This window comes from Chlamydotis macqueenii, chromosome 4, assembly GCF_036417535.1.
Source record: "Chlamydotis macqueenii isolate bChlMac1 chromosome 4, bChlMac1.mat, whole genome shotgun sequence".
Classification (NCBI taxonomy): domain Eukaryota; kingdom Metazoa; phylum Chordata; class Aves; order Otidiformes; family Otididae; genus Chlamydotis; species Chlamydotis macqueenii.
The window spans coordinates 42,500,628-42,524,629 of NC_141559.1; the positions used below are offsets into that span (position 1 = coordinate 42,500,628).

A 24,002-nucleotide genomic window follows, 5' to 3' on the forward strand; every position below is an offset into this window, starting at 1 on the left:
CCCCTTGCCCTGTGCCTCCAAAAAAACATGGAGAGGCCTACAATTAAAGAAACAAAATACGTTTTAGTTTGTGTCTTAAATCAGTACTTTTTATTGGGTGTGAAAGTATAAATTAGCCAAAGATTGTGTTCTACTCAAACTTCCTCCAATGTCGATGTCTTCAACTGAAAATGACATATTTAAAGATGTAGAAAATACAAGGTGGCTTTCAAGGTGGTTACAAACTAATATATTCCGATTTCAGATTTTATAAAGTGTTTGCTCTTTTCTTATTTTTCAGGGCCCAAAAGAAAACCACCTCAGTTTCCTTGACAATAGGATCTTCTACACCAAAGTCTGGAGTCACCACAGCTGTAATTCAGCCTATCTCTGTGCCCAGTCAGCAGGTATTTTTAGACACCAATTTTTAAATTTGTAAAAGTATTTTAAATTTTATTTCAAAATTTATAAGTCCTGAAAAACTCTGTCATTTTGAGGAATTATATTATTGAAGTAAAAATTTACGTTGTTATATTAAGAATGATGATTTTTAAAAATTAAGTATATATCTAGTGATTGGAGCATAAAAGTAAATATACATATGGATTCTTACACCGTGTGTATCAACACAGCACATGAGCAGCTGACAGATCTGGTGATGATGAAAATTACAGGCTATATCACTTAATAGTGACTTGATCCAATTGCAAAATAATGTAATACAAGTGAATGCCTACAGTATTTTTTAGCAAAAGTTTTAGATGTTGTTAGTAAAGTAAGTATTGCTGTAATTTCTCTGGGCCTTTTAGAGAAAATTAAATTTTACTCTCTAGAAATTAAATGTAGAAAATCGGTGTTCATATACTAAGTTTGAATGTCACTGTGTATGACTTAGAGTTTGCATATAAATCATAAAGTAGAAATAAAATAAAATCTCTGTTAGACTGTACAGGGTAAATTCTTTTCCTTTCCTTTGGCTAACCTTGATAAGCTTTTAGGTACCTTGATTTATTTATTACTACATTAGCCAAAGGATATAATAAGAGAGAGAAATGCTTCAGTGCAAAAGATTTGAATGATATTAACAGAAGTCAAACTCTCAAAATACTTCAAGGCAAAGACAGTTGGATACAAAATTCTCATGGGAAGTATAGAAGCCTTTAAAGCTTGCATTTTTATTTCAGAGATATAACAGATGTGAAATAGTGATGTCACTCAAGAAGCGTGCTAAACGAGAACACCATAATAAGATCGTGTATCTGAGAGTTTGCATTATTGCATAGACATATGCAGGCCATATTATTGAAACCAATACTCTTTCCATTTTATAGTATTGTTGCATTGCTTTGCAGGTTCAAAGCCCTACTTCATACCTGCACCGTGTGGATGGACCTAAGCCTATCTATTCTGCACCCATTTTTACAAAGGTATGTTTTATCTATCATGTTTTTTATATTGTAGTCCTATAGCCCAGAAGGAAGTATCAAAATGGTATATTCTAACACAGGAATGTTTGATCGTTTCATTATCCTTTTCAGTATTAATGACTATCTAAGAAAATACTTTTCCACTGCAGCAATGAAGTTCTTATGCCTTCTTCCCTACTAAAGTCCCTAGTGGAATTTTATTATTATTCTGTATGTGTTTGTCTTGTGCCCATGACTGTCCTCCATTGAGAAATCTTTGTAAAATAAAATAAGGCAGGCACCAACTGCACATCATAGTCGTTATAAGACCTCATTCACAATAATTTTCTGCTGATAAGAACAAATAACACAGGCTTTTTTACTTCATTTTAGAAAAAAAAAATCCATGCAAGTATGTTAGTTAAAAAAGCAGTTGAGATGTTCTCCATTGGGATGTCTTGTAAAATGTAAGGCATGGACTTGCTAGAAGGGCAACTTTTATTCAGTAAATCTTACGTAATTATTTAAGTCAATATTTACGTTCACACTCATCCCAAACTGTAGAACTGGGAATTAGGTAACAGCAAAGGACAGCATATTTCCCTATTTTCTAAAATACAACTTTAATTGAAAATATAATTCTTATTTTGCCTTCAAACCATCATTTCCATAGCAGTAACTATTATTTAGTCACCATTCGTTGAAGTCAAAGTGAAGAAAATAAGTTATTTGTGGTTATTACTTCAGAAAAACAGCTGACTAAAAGCTAATATGGAACAGCAAGTAGTTTTGCCTAGAGATAAGTAAGAGTAAGCCCTGTTCTCCCCAACTGTCTCACCTGGCTCCATCATATCCCTCTCACATGTCAGGAAAGATCTGATTCTGTCCCTCAAAATTCTGCACTGATATTGCAGGTATCACAGGAGAGTGAATAGATGCAAGGGGTTAGAGAATGTGGTTACTGCAAGGTAGGGAGATAGGCAACTTCCTAAAAAGCATGGGAAATAGGAGAAATGCAGCCCTCATTTGGAAACTACTAAAGCAATCAAAACTCCACTGTTCCTTCCCAGTCCTCATATCTTTTGTCCCTGAAATCCAATATTAACTGGCTTAAGCCAATTGGGACATACGAAACCAAAGCAACTTTAAGTACAAAAGAAATGAACCAGATATGAACCACAAAAAAATATATTTATCCAGCTTCCTGACACAAATTCCTTTCTATACAAAGTTCAGGGGACAGCCCAAAGATTCCATGTAACGAAATTCTTATGTATTTGATTAACTAGAGATACATGAATAGGAACTAGGGATAACTCTGATCTTAGACCTAACTTCAAGTGCTCTGCTGCATCAAGGCCTAAAACTTTATTAATAAACTGGAAAGGGAATGAAAAAGGCAGTAAGGTTAAAAAACCTCTTTGATTTATAATCTTAAAATGGGTTACAAAGGCAAAAATAATGGCTATCTCCAATAACATCATTTAAAGTACTGTGCATCTCCTCCCTCACTGTAGTTCTTCATCAAAGGTTTAGACTCTTCCTGAATTTTTCACATGTATATAAGAATTTATTAAATCCATAATATGGTCTCAGAAGCTATCCATACACAAGCTAATATATCCTAATCATATTTGTGTCATCTAATTTTGTGTGGTTCATTATGAACGGCTTAGAGGAAAAGCAACTCTGCATTCTAGGTTGACCTGAAAGCAGCACGGCTACTCACTCAGGACCAAGTCAATCGATGCATAGCTAGTTGCAGAATTTTCATTTCACTTTGTGGAAGAAGGTTGAAAAATGAAAGGTCAGACTACAACTATCTGCTTGTGATGGTCTGAGGAATTAAATACTTCTACATCTTTTCTATCTTTGATATATTAAGAATGTCTTTGAAAATAACCTATTCAAGTCTATATAACTGATATATTAAATTTAATCAGAGTGAAAATACAGCTCACAGAAAATGTCTATTGCAAAAATGTAATGGCACAATAAAATCAAGTTGCAATACAAAGGGAAGAAAAGACTATTTTTAAGGATGTAAAATGCTCCTGGTTCATTTTAATTATGATTGTTATATTTCAGGAGCTACAAAACTCCACAGCATCTGAGGGACAAGTCGTGGTATTGGAATGCAGGGTCAGAGGACCCCCTCCTATTCATGTTAAGTGGTTTCGACAGGGTGTTGAAATTCAAGATTCTCCAGACTTCAGAATTCTCCAAAAAAGTAAGGCAATAATCTGAAGTGGCTACTTTTGATATGGAGTGGGGAAAGATCATTAAATTAGTCTGTCAGAATTTAGTTTTGGATAGAGTCCTCTCTTCCTCACACTTCAGTGATTATAATGGCTAGAAGTAATAATTGAACTACTGCTACAAACAGACAATTTAAGTCTTCCTTGTTTCGTAAAGTGTCTGCACAGGTTCTGTGCTTGTCTACAGTAGTTCACTATAATATGTTCATTCAGTATGCTGTTGTTTAATAATGTAATCTCTAATACCATTTTTTTGTTTGTTTCCCCTCCTTATGATGTGATACGCAGAGCCACGATCTGCAACAGAACCTGGTAAGAATCATATGAAAAAAATAATCTCTTGATTCACTAGCTCTTTGTACTGAAGCCATAAATAGAAAAGTGTTTCTGCTGAGTATGGTAATATGAAACCCCCTTAAAGACAATGTTTCTCTATCACACCTTCCATACTCTTACACTGTCCTTTACATCAATTCCTTTATTAGTTAAACAGTAAATCCCATTTAGACCAGCAAGGACAGTCTCACAGCTTAAAACTTTCAAGCAAACTTCATTCTCAGAAAATGAGCAATTTGCATGCCACTGAGGATTAATCCCACAAAATTCCATTACCCAAATTGGACTCATAAGAGTTCCGTAACACACAACCACTAAATGCTAGTTTTGCCAGCCTAGCTTGGCAGATGTGAAGTGTTTTAAATGAAAGTAAAAGCTGATCCTCAAAAACAATGGCACATTGAATTTTTCTAGCCTATCTCAAGATAAAAATTCTAAATTTCAGGAAGCATAAAGTGTTTTCCAACTACAGGTTTTCTCTGGCTGCTTCATTTTCCCATTATACATCATTATATGCTGTGGTAGCTTCTTGAATAGTAAGTGAATGCTAAAAGACGGAGAGTGTTTGTTCTTCTCTCTAATGTTTCTAAGTCAAGCAACATGTAGAAGAGAAGACAGTGATACGGTCCGAGTCTTGCTTTAAGAGAGTAGCTGGTTGTGCTTGAATATACTTGAATTTGGAGAGAGTTTTAATTATGGAGTAGAAAGATAAAACAGAAAAGTTTTCTATCTGAGACCTGGTTATTCCCAAAGAGTGTCTTTGAATTGAAGGACCTTAGCAATGGGGGCATATTTTAAACTTTGAGGGGTTGCATTGTCAGTCTTTTACCACAGGGAGACCTGAAGCCTTCTAAAGAGTACTAGGGAGTGGATCCTTACATGAAAGGTGCATTTCTTGAGTTTTCACAGGTACAGAAAAGTTATTTAATATCAAAGTATGACATACCACTGCCAAGGTAGTTGGCAAGGCAAGAGCAGGAAGGCATCTCAAAGTACTCTTTTAGTATCTGTATTGTTTCGGTTTAATAGACGTAACAATAGTGAACGCCTGACAGCAGTCTGTGTTTTTTTTTCTTTTCGTGCTCATAATTCTGTTGTAATATATATTTATAAGCACCTTCCTCCTACCTAAAACCTATGACAGAGTTTCAGTTTGATGTTTTGTTCTCCCTGGATTCATTGAGCTGAGTACTATCCCTGTAAGGTTTCTGCACGTAGCAGTTCCTACTAAGCCCTATTAAATAACGTGCAGTGTCTTACTCTCCACTGAAATTCACTTATTGGCTTATCTGGGTAGGAATTGACTGTGCGTGCAAAGGGAATGTAAATAAACACTGGCCAAAATGTAAATATTTCCTCTTCGCATAAATGATGAGCAGTGTTTTGTGTATTAGTTGTGACACTGGTAATAAGTAACACTGTTTTTTAGAATGTCATGAAGGATTTCTACAACAGGAGGCTGGGTGTGTACCAGAACCACAATAGGTACAGTACTGGTTTGTGATGCAATTCATACTCTAAGAGTACTCTAATTCCACCTTCAGAGGAAATTGTTCATAAGCAAACACACAACTGCTATTCAGTGCAGATGGTGAATATGTGTGCAAGATTGATAGGGAAACCAACAGGCCTATGCTAGATAAGTATTCAGAATTTTGAAAGATGGAGACTATTTCTAAGCATTTTTCTAAGTCTACAACTTCCATGGAGTTTTATATAACTTGTAACAAGTTGTGGTGTGACTTTAGTTGTCAGTTGTCAACCAAAGTCCAACCATCAACAAACACATTATAGCGCTCAAAAACATTGATTATCCTTTGCTAGGTCAGTGCTAATGATTGAAAAGTTAAATGTTTCATGAACTCACACAGGTAAGAAATTAAGAAGCAAGGAAGGGGGAGGGATTGGCTGCTTTTTTGGGGTACATTCTATCTACCCTAATGTGTTTTGCACTCCTTTTTCTGTCTAGACAGAAATCAGTTTGCATCACAAATCTCTCCAGACTGCTGTATGAATTAATAGCTAGTCAGATTACTTGAAGCCAGCAACACAGTTTGTCAAATTACCTGTTCTGTCTTTCTTGGACGTTTTGACTTTATACTGATTGAATCCTTCAAAGAACAGGCTGCCTGAGAATGAAAAATCCCATGGAGTAATTTGCCAGCTGTTGATATTTTGACCATTACTCAGCTGTCTGGAGGCAGCCACAAACTGTATTGAGTTACATTAAAACAATTGTCTAATGGTATGTAAGAAGAAAAGTATATGAAGTAATTTTTCTTAAATTGCCAGGGAATTGCCACATACGCATGCTTTTATTTCCTAAGCACAATACTGTGTATGTTCATCAAAAACATCTCAAAAGATAGCCATCACTTCTCTTGAATTGTACTTTCTTGTTCCCTGTTTGGCTGCCGTGTTCCAGAGTTTCAGCTCTAGTAAGTAACTGCCTTAGAAATCCCTGCCCCGCCCCCCCCGCCCCCCCAACGACTCCCCCACTATCTCTGTGTAATGTTTGAAAACTGAAAATATATGGCAAATGTTACAGAAATCCTTACTGGCTCCCCACACCAAGAAAATCTGCTTTCTGATAGGTAATTAAATTCAAAACACAGAAACTTCAGCAGGTCAGCATGCATGCTGGATTCTTGCAGTTTTAGAGAAAACAACAGAATTATGACTAAGTCTGGCTGCCTCTTTCACTGCTGAGCAGCAAAGAGGGGCTTGAAGAGAGCAAATCTCCAATGAGCTATAACTCAAGATACCAAATGAAGAGAAAAACTGAAAATAGGCTAAAATTATCCTTCACTAAATGTGGCCTAATCAACCTATGCACTCTTGCTTGTCAATTACATTTTCAATTGTACTCTGCGCTCCCAAGATACCTACAGAATTTTGGTCCTGTCAATGACCACATCTTAAGCCTGACTGCTACAACTGTCCTTGCTTGTTGATGCTTCCAAATTCAAAGTAAACCTCTGATCTTTTTTGTACTATGTGATTTTTTTAAAAATTGCTGCTATTCCTCTTCACTTGTAAATATTTAAAGCTTATTGAGGTACCTTAATCATCATAAGTACGTTGCTGAATATGTTGATTTCAGCTTCGATGTATACACTTGACTCAACTTCAAAGTAGCTGGCTTAGGCATCTACAGCATCGTAACTGCCTTACTGTAAGCTTTAGCACAAACTCCTCCTTGACTCTGAGAAATGGCTCAATTTCTCCTCAAACCTGAACACTGCTTTAGGGACTGAAGTCCATGCTGTCACAGCAGTATTCCTATATATTGTAGCTGAACTAGCTAGAGAGCAGCCATCTTGGATATTGATTACATAAGCTGTAACCTGGGTTCTGTACCCTAAAACCTTATTATATTGCCCACAATCACATTTGCTGTTGTTTAGTTTTCTTCTCAGTATTTTGTAAGTGCTATTTGAGGTATCTTCAAATGTAGTCAGTTCTATATATCTTTTAAAAACCTGTCTCTTCATTTATTGAGTGGCATAAAGGGTATTAAATAAGTCAGAACTGCTGCCTGACTGGGTACAGGTGTATCCAATAGTCATCATCAGAAACAGGTAAATTAAATACTTTTTCCATTGTGTTATCACAAGTTAAGGCATCTACAGGTCTGCAGTATGACCATCATGCTACTCTGCATATTCAGTTCTTCTCTGTTTTCACACTTCCCCATTCTCTTTATATAAAAGATGCGCAGATACCTAAATGAGAAGTAGTTGCATGATGGGTATATTGCTTTGCCATTAAACGGGAGCTGAACACCTGATGGCTAGGGGAACAAGAGGGCGAACAAGAGACAAGTTGTCTACAAGATGGCAGGTTGTGTTTGGTTGGATTTTTGCCAGGAAACAACCACTGTGATTACCTGCTGTCTTTGTGTAGCAGAAAACTTACGGCTTTGAACCTGCATCTGTAGAAATAGCTCTGTTCATTGCATCATAACAAACAACTACTAATAGAAGAACGTGGATATTTCCCAAGAGTGTATATGCGTTACAGTGGAGGAAGCTAATGATCACATTTGGAGATGAAGGTGCAGATACAAGAACTACTCTACCTTTAATGCAAAACATAATAATATTCTGAAGTAAACTCATTGACAGTGATTAAATTTGTTAAAATGCAACTGTTTGCTGTCTTATCAAAGATTATTCTTCCTAAGGGACTCATGAACCACAAAGGGAAAGGATTACTCTGTAAAATGTAATCTTTCTTTCTAAATAACTGACAAAATAGTCAAGTACTTGCATGCCTAAGCATTTTACATGTTTCAGTGAACAGAATGCTTTTGTATTCATTTAGTCAAGTGTTAAATATGTTTTAAGGCCCTGAGAACAGCATTTCAGAGCTGCTTTCTGGAACGCATTTTTGTGATGAAATTATTTGTCAGCTGATGAATGCCGGGAAGTAGAACAGACATTATTTACTTGAAATCATCAGATTCTACTTAGCACAGTAATAGAAAGAAAAATAATTACATAAGTCAGGATGTAAAGCTAGAAAAAGATTCAGAGCAGTATGCATCCACAGTGTGTTACGGAAATCTTTAAAGAACATTTCTTTTGTCAAATTAGTATTTTATTTCTATGCTTTCCACAGTAGTAAGCCTTTTAGCAGGGACCTAGAAGTCAGTGATTCTTAGTTTGAGCGGAGCAAAATGAATAAAGACAGAGGCAATGTGTTGCTCACACATGCGTTTTGCCCGAGCTGCCTTTTGATTAGTTCTTAGGGGCTTTTTATGTTTTCAGTTTAGCCAGTTTTCTCATGATTGACAACAAATGTGTTGTGGTTTGCTCATCCAGCTGAGAAGACTGAGTTTTAAACTCTGATTATTTTCACCACTAATTTACTTGAAATTTCTTTTGCAAGGATTACTGTAATTTACCCTGTATAATTTTCAAATATACTGCTTCAGTAAACAAGCAACATAATGGTACAATTCATTAGAATTCTTTTATCACTGAAGAGTAAAGATCACCTCTTCTCATGCGACCATTGAACATACTTAAAAAACTGAATGAAGGTTATGCATTAATTAGCTCTGCTGTTTGGAAAAGAGGAAATCTGCTGGTTGTTATATTTTGTAGTACCTTTGCCCTCATTCAAACAGCAGTTCTCAGCATGGCGGGAGTGATTTTCTTTTGCAGTCTTGAAATATCCAGCTTTCAGAAATCTGCTGTTAAATGAACAGGAAACCAGTATGCTGCATGTATCAGATTGCATCCCCAGAGCCAGTTCAATCCAGGAGTATGCACGTGTGGCTAACAATATAGCTTCAACTGCTTACGACACACCAAGAGTCTAAAAAAAGCTGATCTCAGTAGTTCAAAAACTAGCTTGTGTTACCCATTACTTTCCTGATAAGACCTTTCATGAGTCATTAATCTTCATCTGGGTCAGATAAGATCCAACGTGCTACAGTATTAACAGACATGCCTCTTGCAGCTACACAGAATGACTGGTTTTGTTGCCAAAAAAAAAAAATAAAAAAAGCATGTTCTGCTGTCTGAAAAACAACTCTGTGCCAAACACTTAGTTATTCATTTTTAGCCCATTTCCAGTACAGGAAGTTTTTTGATTCATTGTCATTTATAACTGGAAAAATTCCATAACTTTTTTGGGTACCCATCTAAACAAGACAGTGGTCCACCATTCCACAATGAAAATTAGGAAAGAAAAAAGAAAAAAAAAGAACTATTAGAAAATGTTTTCCTTTTTGAACTAGAAGAACTGAAGCTTACCTTACTGAACCTCTTCAACAGAATAATTTTCATGTGAAAGTTATTGGAGTCTGAAATATTTTTCTCACTTTTCAGTTTGTTTTTATTAGCTCTATCCCATTGATTTTGTGATAATATGTGAGATTCTGTGTAAATGTGCCTTTTTTTTTTAATGAAACTGAATTCTATAAAACTTCTCTGCTTTGATTTTGACACTAGAAAATGAGCATCAGCAAAAGAAACTCCTAATTAATTAAGGAAACCCACGATGTAACATTGTCCAGGTCTAAAATTATTTAGGTATGTTGTGTAAATACTAGGATTATTTAGATTAGCTATACTTTGAATTTTTAAAAAGATTAGAATACTATTACAAGTAGAGATAAAATAAGTTACTTTTTTGAATAATCTGGAAAAAATACACCTAGACAATTAAATGTGTCCATTATAAATGGATGGAATTGATTTAGAAAATATTACTGTGAGACCCAACCTGAAATACGAACAGTCCAGCCTTCATACAAGTTTTCTGATTGAGGATCTGGCATAATCAAAGCCTATACTATGGCATAGTAGTCGAATAAACATTTGAAGTAGAATGAACAGATTTCAAATACAGAATACGTCTCTGTCACAGCATTCTGAAGAGTTTCTGGGGATGCTGTTTTGTTCTGTATTTTCAATTTCTCCCTTCTCACTGCTGTGCAGACAGAGACAGAAATTATCTTCTGCATAAGGTGGATATTTATGCATCCAGAGTTTTTAATTCTGGTCAGTTTATACAGAAAACTTAATAGGAAGTGATGACAAAATACTTTCTGGTTTTGCTGGGAATGGGATTTGATCTGATATGTATTAAATACAGAAAACTTAAGGGTAAGATGGAATAACATGACATTCATACTGGTGGTGTTATTTAGAGATACAAAAGGAACTTGCAAGTATTAATTGTGTATGGAAACCAACACACTGATTTGTATTAATTAGTACTGTCCTGCATAAAAAAATAAAGATATTGAATGTGTAAAATGACTGCACAGACTTATGAATGCAAAATTACTGTTCTAGACAAGCCCCTTTTGAAACCTTAGCTTGGTTAATTTACTTGTTTCAGACACAAAGAGATTTTCATTAAAGCCATTTAAGTTGGAAGCTCTTCTGCAGTTCTCCTTGCATTTCTTTGTATAAGGAGTACTTTATGGTGTCCTTCTTATATATAATGCAAAAACATTACATGGTCCTTTAAGTAGTTTATAATGCAGTGTATTTTTCTGTTTATTTCCAGAAGAGATATGTACCCTTGTAATTGCAGAAACTTTTCCTGAAGATTCAGGACTTTTCACATGCACAGCAACAAATGAACATGGTTCAGTAACAAGCAGTGCGCAACTAATTGTCTGCTCAGGTATGTGACGAAGGGAAAGAGAAATATATAATCATAGATCTTACATAATTAATTTACCTGTGAAGTTATCAGTCTGCTTCCCTTGTAGAAAAGGGCTGCTCTAAGACAGTGGTTTTGACAACCTCAGAGCATTTGTATAAAGAAAACTAAAGGTTTTTATTGGCTCATTTCCTAGTTTAATGTTTTTTATTCATGTAAAATACATTTTTTTTAAATGTCTGCAGCAAGCCTGGCAGATTTTTAAGCATTAGGGTTCTCAGACTAGATGGCAGCAGAGGCAAAATGAAAGCAGATGAAATTATGCTAACAAAGATGGATATGCCTTTTGTAAAATAAAAAACTGTGCCATGGTATGTTTAGTTTTCTAGTATGTTTACACATATATTGTGGAATGCACTAAGCCAGCTGCCATTGCAAACATGCCATGTATACACACATCCTTCAGCATTTTTAAATTATTTTTTCTTAAATGATGCTGAGACTCCAGGAAGAGAAAATGCTGTTTCAGCTGTTGATGTCCATGCTTGCCAATCTTAGTTAGTGGCTGGATTCCTGAAATAGATTTAGAGGCATCCATAAGGTTCCTTATTGTGTCTTTTGCATGGGGCAAAGTCAGAAAATGAATAGCCAGATGTGTATCTAATTCAGCAACAGGAAGTCTAGAAAAATATGTGCAGAGAACAAACTGGAAATACAGCACGTATGTACCATGTACCATGTTCTTTGTCTATGACTTGTCTGAGAGACATTCCTTTTTATTTCTTCTAGCCAACTCAGAAAGCTCTAGTCATGAATCACTGACAAGAGAATCCAACAGTGATGATTTCCATCATTTCACACCACTTCCTCCTGTTGAAGTTAGCTCTCTTGAGCTTCCTCCTAAGAAACATACAGAGACCCATCAAGCAAACAACACTGAGTTGAGATCTGGTATGACAGCCCTTAAACTACAGCTCAATTCACCTGAGAAAAAAACAAACGGCATCCATCCCATTCATGGAGTAAATGGAATGATTAACAACAAACCAAATTGTGATAAATCCACCCCACCTCCAGCTGTCTTGCTTTCACCCACAAAGGAGCCGCCACCTGTGCTTGCCAAACCAAAGCTGTGAGTATTTTTTTGTTGTTGTTTTTTTTGGTTTTTACCTATAAACTTGGTATTTGTTGAAAGCAAATTTTTGCCTGGAGCAATTTAGTGTTAGACAAATAATGGACAATAACTATGCCTGTCCCTTGAACAATCTTCTTACTGCTCTGATTTATGTCCTAAAGAGCTGAATACAAGAGTAACTGTGTTCTTTCTTATAGTGCTACATCAAAGGAAAGTACATTATATATACCAAATTCGGTAGAAAGATTTAAGAGAAAGTCACAAAAAAAAAAAGAAGTAAGGGTAGTGTTTGTTGCTCTATGCTTTTTATTCTTAGCCACTGTACCTAAATGTCATAGCAGCCTGAGATTCTTGCATGCTATTCCTGTTTCAGCACTGATTAGCTATATTTATTCTGAATGTTCTTGCCTTTGTGTAGTCAGCGGATATTCAGGTGTGTAATGTTTGTATTATTTCTTACATTATGTTTATATATAACATGTAACTCATTCTGCTGTCAGCCAGGTTACAATGGCTCTTTTACAACTAAAAATCTGAAAATGAAAAGCTTGAGGAGAGAGAAATAAGTGGAAAAAATTGTAGTAACATTTTTACCTTATGTTAGTGATGATACCTTACTTATGCAAGAGTGATTTTGTGCTGACCGTTAACTTATAGCTTAATTTTAGCATTGCCCAAACTCCTCTCTTCCATCTCCCTCAAGAATTTTTGGAGTGTGACAAAGGAACTAAAATGCCATTTTATTTCATTTGCATCATTTATCAGAAGGGATTATTAGTTATAAAAATGTGCTTAAGAAGAAGCACAAAATATGGTCTTCAAGCTTAGCAAGGTCACTTGCTTAATTATATGTTTTCACAGGATAATTTTCAAAAGATAAAAATGCTATTCTTTTAGCAATTATGTGCTGATTTTAAGTACACAAAAAGACATGCTTGAGGCAGCAGGTCAAAAGGATTCCCTTTCTGCATTCACCACTTATTTTTCTGTTGCCCTTTGTCATTCTAAGCACTCTCTGACGACTATAGAAGAGAAGGAGGAGTGGAAGAAGTAGGAAGACAGAGTGGAGGAGTATATATGTTAGTGATTACATATCTGGAAGGGAGTTTGCTGAGGATGGCAACTTGCAGGTGATACGTGATGTGGAGTGAGCCAGGTGGTCCTGTACCCAGCACATCTGCTGCAAGACCCATTTGTGAAGAAAGGAGATAGCAGTTTCAGCAGCGCAGTAAAAAGCGAATTTCACCCCAGAGCTTTCTTTCCCAGAAGTGAGGTTGCCCTAGATAAAGGAAAGAAGGCAGCATAATAGATTTCCCATTGTATAAAGTTCACTGGTAGTTGTGCAAAATTTGTTTTGTTTTTAAACATAGAGTCAACATGTAAACAGAGGTGAACGTTGTATACAATGATGTAAGAGGGATGCTATTACAAGAATCCTTTTGGTGGCTGATGTCCAAATTGATGACCTTGGAATCGCTAGTGCAATTGCACTTGAGTCCTATATTTTGCCATTAACAACACTTGATGTGCAAGAGACTGATCTTGACTGCAGTCGGGATACCTGTTTTGCATGGCCAAAGCCAGTGTAAATCTATGCTGCTGTTAGAAATTGAAATCTCGCCTTCCCCTCGGCCAAGTATTTTGCTCCCAAGCATAGTGATAGCATAAGGAGGAGGAAAAGAAATATCTGTCTGCAGAGACTTGAAATCAGCTTTCAGCATTTGGGAAACTGCATCCTGAGTCAAAGCTAACCAAATAATTGCATTAAAATTAGCTGAGTAGTAAAGTAGCTATCTCAGCTATGAGAGTGATCCTGTTGAAGAGAACTCATCTATGGAGTTGTATCTGTCCATAGCATATTAGTATTTGATAATAGAAGCAGCATATATTAGCAATGACATAACAGCAAACATGTTTATTATAACCTTTTTTAAAAAAATATTTAAACATTTAAAGTAAAATTGGCTATGCAAAAGCTTGAAGCTTCCGAGCACCATTAGTGAGTTTTATTTTTGACGAACACTGACTCTGATTTTAAATTTCCTAAAGAACCTTTTATTTTCTTTTCAACCTTATCTTAACTCATAAATTACTTCACAGGTTTATCTGTGAACTCTCTGAAAATAGTTCAGTGAAAGTAGTTGCAAAGAGTTTGGGAATGATGGACTGGTTTTGGTTTGGTGTTTTTTTATTATTATTAATGTTTTTAGTTTAACAAGAATGAGAGACAGTATCTTCTTGAACTATGAAACATGTTTGCACCTTGGCAATGCAGCTGTGACGGCCACCTATAAATAATTATTTACCCCAATTCAGTCCAGTGCAAGAGCTGGCATGCTACAAAGTTACTGTAGTTGTTTTCAGGCTTGAAAAGTGTTTTTAAAATCCTACAAAATGCTCAGTTTGTGGTTACAGACACTTAAGTAATCCTTAAGCCATAGCATTAGTTGTTGCCTCAGTCTGGTGTTGAGAATACTTAAAATAGTTTAATGTGATAATATACAGAATTTTCTAGAAGAAGTATATATGGAATCAACTGGGAAAGCAGTCAATACCAGGTATTTTGCTAACATGGAATTTGTAAGACAATAATGCTAAATATGGTTAAAAAGCACAAGGTTTTATCATGCCGTGTTTGCAACATGAGTTTATGTAGATAAAAGAGGAAGAACTGTTGAACCAAGACCAAAAAACCTCAGATTTCTGCAATTCTGATCTCTGCTGCTGTGACCTATTTGAGGAGATTGAGTTATTAATATGCGTTGGACTTTTCCAGGCAATATTAGTGTAATGCACAGATGAGCTTTCAGAAGTGTCCCCATAAATGTATTGTATCTTCAGATACTTTGCATCTCTTAGAATTAAGCGAAGAAGTGTTAAGACTAATTTCAGTATGTAGCTCGTGTGTGAAAGTGCTGCCTTAAACCCCTTACAATCCTCAGTCTGAATATCTGCAAAAAAGGCAGGACACTGGTCTGTAGAACTGTATGTAACATGTCCAGGGTTTCAAAGGAAGAACTTTCCGTTCAAGTGGCTTAGAATTACTATTATTTTTCCACGTGCCTGTTAAAGCAGTAATAGAAAAGAAGATTGTGTTCATCTGGTTACTGGATGTAGCTACCTATGTGATGTCAGTTGGCTTTGTAACAAGCCATCAGTTCAAGGTTCATAGACTCAGTGTGACTACAGTGCGGTGCCAGAATTTTCTGACTGGAGAGCTTCTCTTCAGATGGCTACTGTTTTATTCTCTTTGTGTTGGTATGTTATTCCAGTCTGTCACAAACAACGATGAGAAAGAGTATTAGCTTAGTGGGATTCATTCTCTTCCATACTTCTCCCTGGCAGATGCAGAGAGCAACTGTAGGTATTGATAGCCTTCTTTCTATAGTTAATTCACTAACATAAATTCAAAAGAGGTGAGTAGGAAGTGACATGTTTGACACCTTCAAAATTAGCAGCATTTCTCTTATGCCCTTTATTAAAATGTTTATTTCACTATTTTTCACTCACCAGTGAAATTATTCTTAACTTGATCTTTCTGCTAGCAATTTGCTTCATGTTGAACTTACTTGTACTCCTAGTCATGTTCATGCTATGATGTTTGTCATGCCTGTCCTGCTAGGCATTGAGTTTTAAAGATACTGCATGAAATTATTACTTTCTTAATAATTATATTTGATATATGCAAGTAGTAATTCACTGTTTAGACTATATTAGGAAGAGCTGGATAGAAAAAGAACATGTGAGAGTAGCCAACAATCCAATGATTAATGCCTTGGAATACAAAAGTCAGGTGTAAGTCCTTAGTCTGCCTAAGAGAGCCCAGGCCACTGAAGCCCAGAGAACAGACACTTGTGCTGGGAGCTTTGAAGGCTTCACGTTTGTTCTTATGCAGAACAACAACATTCTGGAAACGATCAGAAGACGTGATGTAGGAAAAGTGTTTTCCATCCAGTTCTACTCATATCTGTATGAATGTGATTTGCTTTAGGAGTCTAAATTAGGATAGACTGACCACAGAAATGCCCACCTTGAATGTTAAACATTGATTTATTTAAGGTTTTTTTTTTTAAGTTATTGCATCTTCTGATAAAAGACCCAAACAGAAAACCATTCTTGCATAGTTTGAATGACACACAGAGTAGAGCTCTGCTGTCGTTATTTGTATGAAACAAAAAGTACCAGAGCCTTTCCCAACTATGGGGAAGATATTCCCCGCCTCTTTTATGTGATTCAACAATGAACTGTGTCATAGTGGGTTTTCTATATTTCTCCAAAAGTTAAGTTAAAAAACAAAAGCAGGTATTATTAGTATTTAATTAGAACTGTGAATCAGAAATATGTACAGTGTATACTCAAGCTTTATTTGCTACAGAAAAAAAAGTGTGAAGTGAAAGCTTCGTCATTACAGAAATGCAAAGATAAAAAAGAAAACAGCTCTTACAAAAAAAATTGTGAAGTTATATAAAGAATAATTTAAATCAAAAAGCAATAATTTAAGATTCAATTGAGTGTGAAAAGTCACATTACAAATATGTGCTTTTATAGAGAAAACACTGGTTAGCATCCCCCAGAATACTTTCTGATAGAAAAAAAAAAAGGTGTAAAGTAATGTATAATTGAGGTTCCTATATTCCATAGGGCTGAACAAAATTCAAATTTGTAAACATTCATAGCATTTTACTTCAAAATGAACAAGACAATCCTAATCTGCATAGGAAAACTGTGACACACTTGTTTTGTCTATGAGTTAGATACATCTGCTATGCTCTTTAAAGGTTGATAAGGACCTTTGGATCCTTATCTTGCTAATAAAGTCTGCCAACAATAAAACTTTGATATGCACATGTTTTCTACTGTAGTAGAAATAACTAATGCTAACAAAATTTGCTAAAATGTAAAGCAGAATAACTGCACGCAAAGTTAATCACTTGATTATAGTATACGTCCTGAGCATTTTTTACATCTGTTTTCACAATTAATATATGAACAGCTCACTTGTAGTGCCTTTGTTTCTCTCTTTTATTTCACACCACTATTTTTTAAACAGGATTAGAGATAAACCAATGAAATCTTCTCCGAAGAAAGTCCATTTCAGTGGCTATCAGCAGGCGCTTATGGCACTAAGACTAGGATTTATGGCTTACTAATAACAAATAATATATAAAAATAGAGAAGTCTTTATGAGAGAATATACTAAGAAACAGGGCTTTGTCTCCATTTTCCCAATCTATTTTCTTATGCAAAAGTTGCAAATCCTGAGAAGGAACAAAAAGTATTATAATGCCTCATGACACACCTATGGACTGAATGCAATAGATCAGGTTAGTTTAAACCAAGATATTAGTTGACTTCCTTAGTGATCTTAGATCACTGTGAAAAACTCTGATATCACTGGGAGACAGAAGAGAGGAAATTGGAGGTGTTACAAAATGTAGGTTGAAAGTCACATTTATTTATCATGCACTGTATCTCACTGTTTTAAAGAATGAAGGGAGTGTTGTTTAGTTTTTACCAAAGAAAATAGATCAGTGGAACAAAGTTTCTGAGCATTTTGTGTTATATTAGATTGATAATTGCAGATAGGAGAGATGAAAAATTACATGAGGTAGGATGCTCTAGCTGTAGAGGCAGCTACCTGTTAAAAAAAGTATGCAAGGAGACCCAGAGATAGGACTAAACAAAAAAAAAATCATTCTCTTTTCTTCAAGTTATAATTACGCTAAATCCTAAATCTTCCTACAAATCTTTAAGCCGTGCTATCTATATATCCTTATAACTAAAAGAAGACTTCTAAAAGCATCACTCTTTCCTAGAGAACTGCAAACAATTTAGGCACCATTTTTCTTATGAGAAAAAATACCCAATTTTATGGAGAAAACTGGATTGTTTATACTTAGTATGTTAAAAAAAAAAGTATATACTGGATTGTCTATACTTAGTATGTTAAAAAAAAAAAGTATAAATACATAATACTTGTGTGAACATTCCACAATTGAGTTGTATCAAGTTATATCAGCTCTAATGAAACTTCATGAACTTGAAGAGATATAAAACTATTTCAGTTCCACCTCAAAATTCTGTAACTACTGATCAGATGGGTCTGATGCTGCATATTAATGATCTGTTTGTTCACATTATCCTAAGTTCAGTTTTATGAGACAGTTCTAATCTCTGTGACTTTCATGATTCCTCATTTAGACACTTAGTCACATGAAAATGTGTCAACAATTTCTTTTGTATGCCTCAAAATAGCCAAAAATAACTTGAAAGGATGTGCTGTTAAAGGCAGCCTGCTCAGACAGTAGAATGTTCACTTTTTTCTCCAGTTCAGTGAAAACCTAAGAACAGATAGTAACTTGAAATTGTAAATAAAAATAATCAGTCATTTTTTTGTGCGTGTTCTGCTTTCAGTGACTTTAATTGCTAAGTCAAGACCAAGGAATAGCATCATCCAAAACCAGTGGCAGTTATTGCTGAGAAATTTCCTTTTTACCGATGCCTTTGTTAACATAGTGCTAAAGGGTTATCGAAAATGAACTTTAAGCCTTTTAAAATCTGCAGCAATAGGAGTCTGGCTCTCTTTGTAACACTGGATATCAACAACAATAAGGTTAAAGGTAGGTGAGAAATGTATTTTTTAGGTTTTTTCTTCTTTTGGAATTGATGTTTTCTGACCTTCAGTAGGTGGAGGCAACTAACTGTACGTCCTGCTTACATAAAAGCTAATCAGCATTTTAACAGGAAAAGCCAAACATCCTTGAATCAGTTATAAAATATGTCTTGTGTACTCCATCCCCAAACTTCAGTAGTCTGTGTGCCACCAGCATGATATGCACAGAAGACTTCTGTGTTTTTTAAGGTTTGTATTTTAACAATGAAAGTAATCCAGGATAAGCAGAGAAATGGAGGAAAATGGACACAGGTTCAGCCACTTTTTTCAGTCTGTGCATTTTAAGTTTTTAGTTAAACACATGCTGCAAGTCTGTAAAAATCTTTAGTGCCTCCAGGAGGGTTCTCCCTCTCTTCTCTGCCCAGCTGTTGCTTCATAGCTCTGTTGCCTCTCTCGTACCGTTCTTGCAACTGTTACCCCCAGTTCCTCGCAAGGTACCAAGAGTAGCCTTTTTTCTGGGAAACAAATACAGACCGCAAGTTCAGCCTAAGTGCTAAGAACCTTCTTAATTTTCAGTGGCTTCTAGAAGGACTCTATATGGAGTGCTGCGAATGCATAAATAACCAGAGAGTGTTACAGAATAAAGTTAGCAAACTGGGGCTGGGGGGAGCCGGGAAGATTGTGCATTTGAGCGTTTGAGGTAGTTTGTTTTTTTTCTGTAACAAGGTTGAGTAAATCACTATGCCAGCAGTTTATGATGCACCTTTGAACCAGAAAATACAGGAGGAAATGTTGTACCGTTCATCTGCAAACAGCTTATGGTAATCTAATGATAATCGTGAAATAAAAGCAATGAGATGAAACATTTTGACTTCTGAAACATTTCTGGTTTTTGGATTTTTTTCTTTCCTTCTTGCTGAAATAACTGAATGGATTTAATGCTTGGAAATGATCAACAAAGCAAATCCATGTTCAGTTTTTTTAATATGCAGCATTTTCTAAGAGATTCTCAGTGTGGTTTTTGGATTGGGAGTTCCAGTAGAAATGTTCAAGGATTCTCTCGGTATCATAGGACAGAGTTCTCAAACAAACTGATTAAAACTTCCCCGCATGCTAATCCTTACAGATTAACCCATCGTATGTGCTTACTCCATATTTACAGGGCTTTGAAAATTGCATACGACCACATTTGCCTTGGTATTGTTTCATCTCTGACCTCATAATTATCCAATCTACACATAATTTTGAAAACGTAAAAAATTATCTTTTGCTGGGTAGAAGGAGGTAGGGAGGCGAGAAGGGATGTAGTTTTTGTTTTGCACTGCCTTTGTTTTGCTCTGCCTCTATGCAGTCAAATCCATTATCCAGGACTGTTCACTTTGTTTGTAGCAGGTAGATGGTGAAGCTTCAAGTCTGAGACAGATGGAGTTCATCATTTTGTGTTTGCTTTGCTTTTAAAGTACCAATAATACTATATCTGTCATCTTTGCCTTCTGAGTGACTTTCTAGAGAAAGGTCTCTTCTGGTTCAGGCTCAGAGCTTTTAACAATAGGACAGAAGATTGCAGTGACACTTCGTTTGGCATCCAGATCTGTCAAGAAATGACAAAAACCTCTGCATACAGCACTCTAGTATTCTAATCCAAAATGAGAAACTGGAAATCCTTACTCAACCAAGACATGGCATGGAAGTTGTTTAATATTACATAATACAATTTGCCTTTTAGAAATCTGCTTGTACCTTTGGTACAGATTTTGACAGTACTTTTTAGCATGTTCTTTGCTGAGTACAAAATAGATCTGTAATGAACTGTATGATCTGAACTGTAATGAAAGATCAAGAAATATCAGTTTAAGAGACAGAGAGGTGCTGGCCAAAGCTAGTTCTGCCAATACTCATTTTGTTTGGAAAATGTGTTCGGTAGAGTCAGGGTAGATAAATATACAGGTATAAAGTTCCTTTTGATAATATGAACTTCGAAGTATTATGGACACTTCAGTAGTCCGTGGTAGGCATAAACATAATTATGTGAATGGTAGTTGGGGTAAACAGCAGGTATTCTGTTTGACTGGAATTTGGAAGCTATGTGACTTTAGCTTGAAATTTGCAACAATATGTGGACTGATTTGTAATTTCTCTATCATTCTTTCCTTCAAGAAATATAAAAAAGAAGGTAATTTGAGGATTCATTTAGAAGGATAACTTCTGAATAGCTAGTTTACTGCATACAGGTTTTTTTTGTAATATATATGCAAAAAAAATAGCTAAACTCATTACAAGTTCAAGTGCTGGCTACTCTCAGACTCCCAGCACCTACTATTAAAGTGTCCTCTTGGCTTAATAAGCGTGTTGCTGGAACTTACCTTATTGCAGAAACATCTGATTACCTGCAGTTCGTCATGCCCATGCTTTTAAAAATGCCCTGCAGAAGTAGAAACTTACACCTATGTAAGGAGAATTGCTGGACAGGACGCTGCAGTTTATGAAGTTTAATCATAGTTACAGAGCTACTTGTTTTAATTATTCTTCTGTATCTTCCTAACATATGCCAGGCTGTTTTTTTAAATTATCTTTTGCATTTAATTACATTAACTGTGTTTTCATTTTCTGCCCCGTGTTAAGAAATGTTTTCTGGTGACAAAAACGGGAGGTTGGAACTCAGTGGCATTCATTTCTGTCTGCTTCAGTATGTGTGCTATAAAACTTTGTCTAAAGAATTTCCATGTGCTAATTTTTGATACAGAATCAAGAGAGATGCCAGGGCTTCAAGATAGTAATATATCAGTCAGTTAAAGCCATATTTCTAGTTTATGCACCCAAGCAAATGCCCAAACTAAATAGATTCGATTAGAAAAGACCTAAGAACCAAGCAAGTGCTGCAGGTCCTGTTCTATCAGCCTTATTAATGCTTTTGAGTATTTCTTGCCATAAGAAGACTTATTGCTATTACAGAGACTTTTATGGAGGCAAGAACAGGAAAGGCTTATCCAGTGGAGGGAGCTATGTTGCTTGGGTAGGTGTCTGTCCAGGAGGCAGCTTGATACTTTCTAGAATACTGAAAAAACAATATGATAAGAGCCCGGGGGGGTAGACCACTTTCAGAGAAACTTTTTCATGCACTAGCAGGAATACTAAGTTGGAAGCATGAGTCTAGAATTTGACTACGAAGCAAAAGCTGGGTATTCAGTTCAAAATTAGAACTCGTGAAGGCAGAAAAGACTTCAGTGCTTAGGGCAGGACGCTAGCAGTGTTTACACAGAACAGTTCAGAGTAATATAAAAATGTCTCAAGCGGATGACAAAGAGTTGACCTTTGTATCAAGCAGAACAGTTGTTTACTAAACATATAGTCACCTTTTTATCTTCTGGTAGACTTGATCATACATTATATATAGTGTGTGTGTATAAAATAGATATATTTTGTGTGTGTGTTTATATTATATATATATTTAAAACGTAGCACTTATGAATACTTGTGAGAACCTAACATGGTTGAAATCGGTGGTATTCTAAAACTCTTGCCTGTTACCTTGTGTCAGGCCTTAGGTATCCTCACCAAATGCTGCTGTGTATTTAGTCAGAAAAATAATCAGCTTATATGAAGTTAACGGAATCAGACACCTAGTAAATGTCTCAAAATCTTGCTTCCAGGATGAGAGGCAACATTCATTTGACTTCTTGAAGGCGCTGCATTTTTGTTTCTTTTAACTAATTCCTTGTTATGACTCATCACAGATTTATTAAAGCAGATCTATGTGATGTTTGGTAACAAGCACTGTATAAAATCCGTTCAGTTTTCAAGAATGTGAAGCATTAACTCAGTACAGCTGGAAATCTCTGTATTTATCCTTACTCCATGTGCCTTTACACAGGCAAGTTACTGGTTTCCTGCATGTTCTTGGAAATGTCTTTCTCTTATCTCTATTATCTTGATTCTGGAGCTCATCTGTATTGTACAGACTTATACTTGAAGACACTTTGCATGTTCCTTCGCCTGTATTTGAAAGATACAGCTGCAAATTTTCTGAGTTTTCTCCTTCCTTCTTCTCCCTTTCCTTCTCTCTTTCCCTAAGCATGTTGATCACTGTAGTGTTTTTGCCTGTAGTTTCTTTTTGTTTCTCTAAACTATTTAAGAAGCATACATGGCTGCGATTTTTCATGTTTCACTCAAGCACAAGATTTTGCTCACCATTCCCCTGTCTCACCTTTCTCAGCCCCCTGTGGTAAATGATATAAGGAACAGAAGTAGAACTGTCTTAAATTATTTAATAATACCTAAGCTTTTTTTTTTGTTTTAATAACAGTTAGGGTCAGATAACTGCGGGGATTTATGAATTTAATTAAACAGGAGTAAGTTTAGGACAAAGTGAGATTTCTGTATGTATTATTTTTTAAAGTACTGTTCCATTTTATACCTTTTCTGTGAGACTCGTAGAGTTTTCCCTATGTACTATTCTTCAATAGCTCCAGCTTTTCCATTTGTGGTATATGTAAGGTTTTTTTAAAAATCTGTATTCCTATTTGTCAAAGGCTGGTTATTGCTGTCTCCATCAGTGAGTTAATAAGTCATTAAGGTGGGAATATAGCTTTTGTAGCTTTTTATGCCTTGTTTTTATAAGTCAGATTTAGATTATATTTTATATTTTCATCTTCTAAGATTAAAAACACTGGACTTCAGATTCAGGAGTGATGAGTTGGATAGTACAGAAATGTGGAAAATACAGATTTTTAGGTCCATGTTTAATCCTAATAAAGCTCTTGGATCAGTCACCAACTGTGCTTGTAAAGATCACCAGCTGCTCTCCTTCTACTCCACCTCTATTTCCGACACAGCTAGACAGAGCTACTCACCTTGAGATGGGCAGGGACAGGACAGAAGACTGAACTTTTAATTTAAAAATTCTTACTAAAGAGGTTTCATTAAAGACACTACAGAAAATGTTTCTAGTGAACTAATAAGTTCTTCCTTGTAATATTAAATGGTTATGCTGGTCTGTTTTAATCGTACTGACATTACAAGGCCATTTCTTGCTGATCTGAGTGGGAAATGTGATATGTTTCTCTATTAATCCTACCTATAGTCTTCTTCCATAATCATGTCCTGTTTTGTTGTTCTCAGTTTGTGCAATTGCTTATAATTTCTCTACA

The 24,002-nt window shown here is 35.7% G+C and overlaps 1 protein-coding gene across 1 annotated transcript in view; it reads left to right on the forward strand.

The window, feature by feature from the left end:
• Positions 1-24,002, forward strand: part of PALLD (palladin, cytoskeletal associated protein) — a 194,601-nt gene that overhangs the window by 66,311 nt on the left and 104,288 nt on the right. Inside the window, exons 4-9 of the mRNA XM_086746711.1 lie at positions 281-386; positions 1,332-1,406; positions 3,474-3,615; positions 3,932-3,955; positions 11,009-11,128; positions 11,897-12,239. Of these exons, the coding sequence (XP_086602837.1) occupies positions 281-386; positions 1,332-1,406; positions 3,474-3,615; positions 3,932-3,955; positions 11,009-11,128; positions 11,897-12,239 (810 nt within the window). The remainder of the gene's footprint in view (positions 1-280; positions 387-1,331; positions 1,407-3,473; positions 3,616-3,931; positions 3,956-11,008; positions 11,129-11,896; positions 12,240-24,002) is intronic.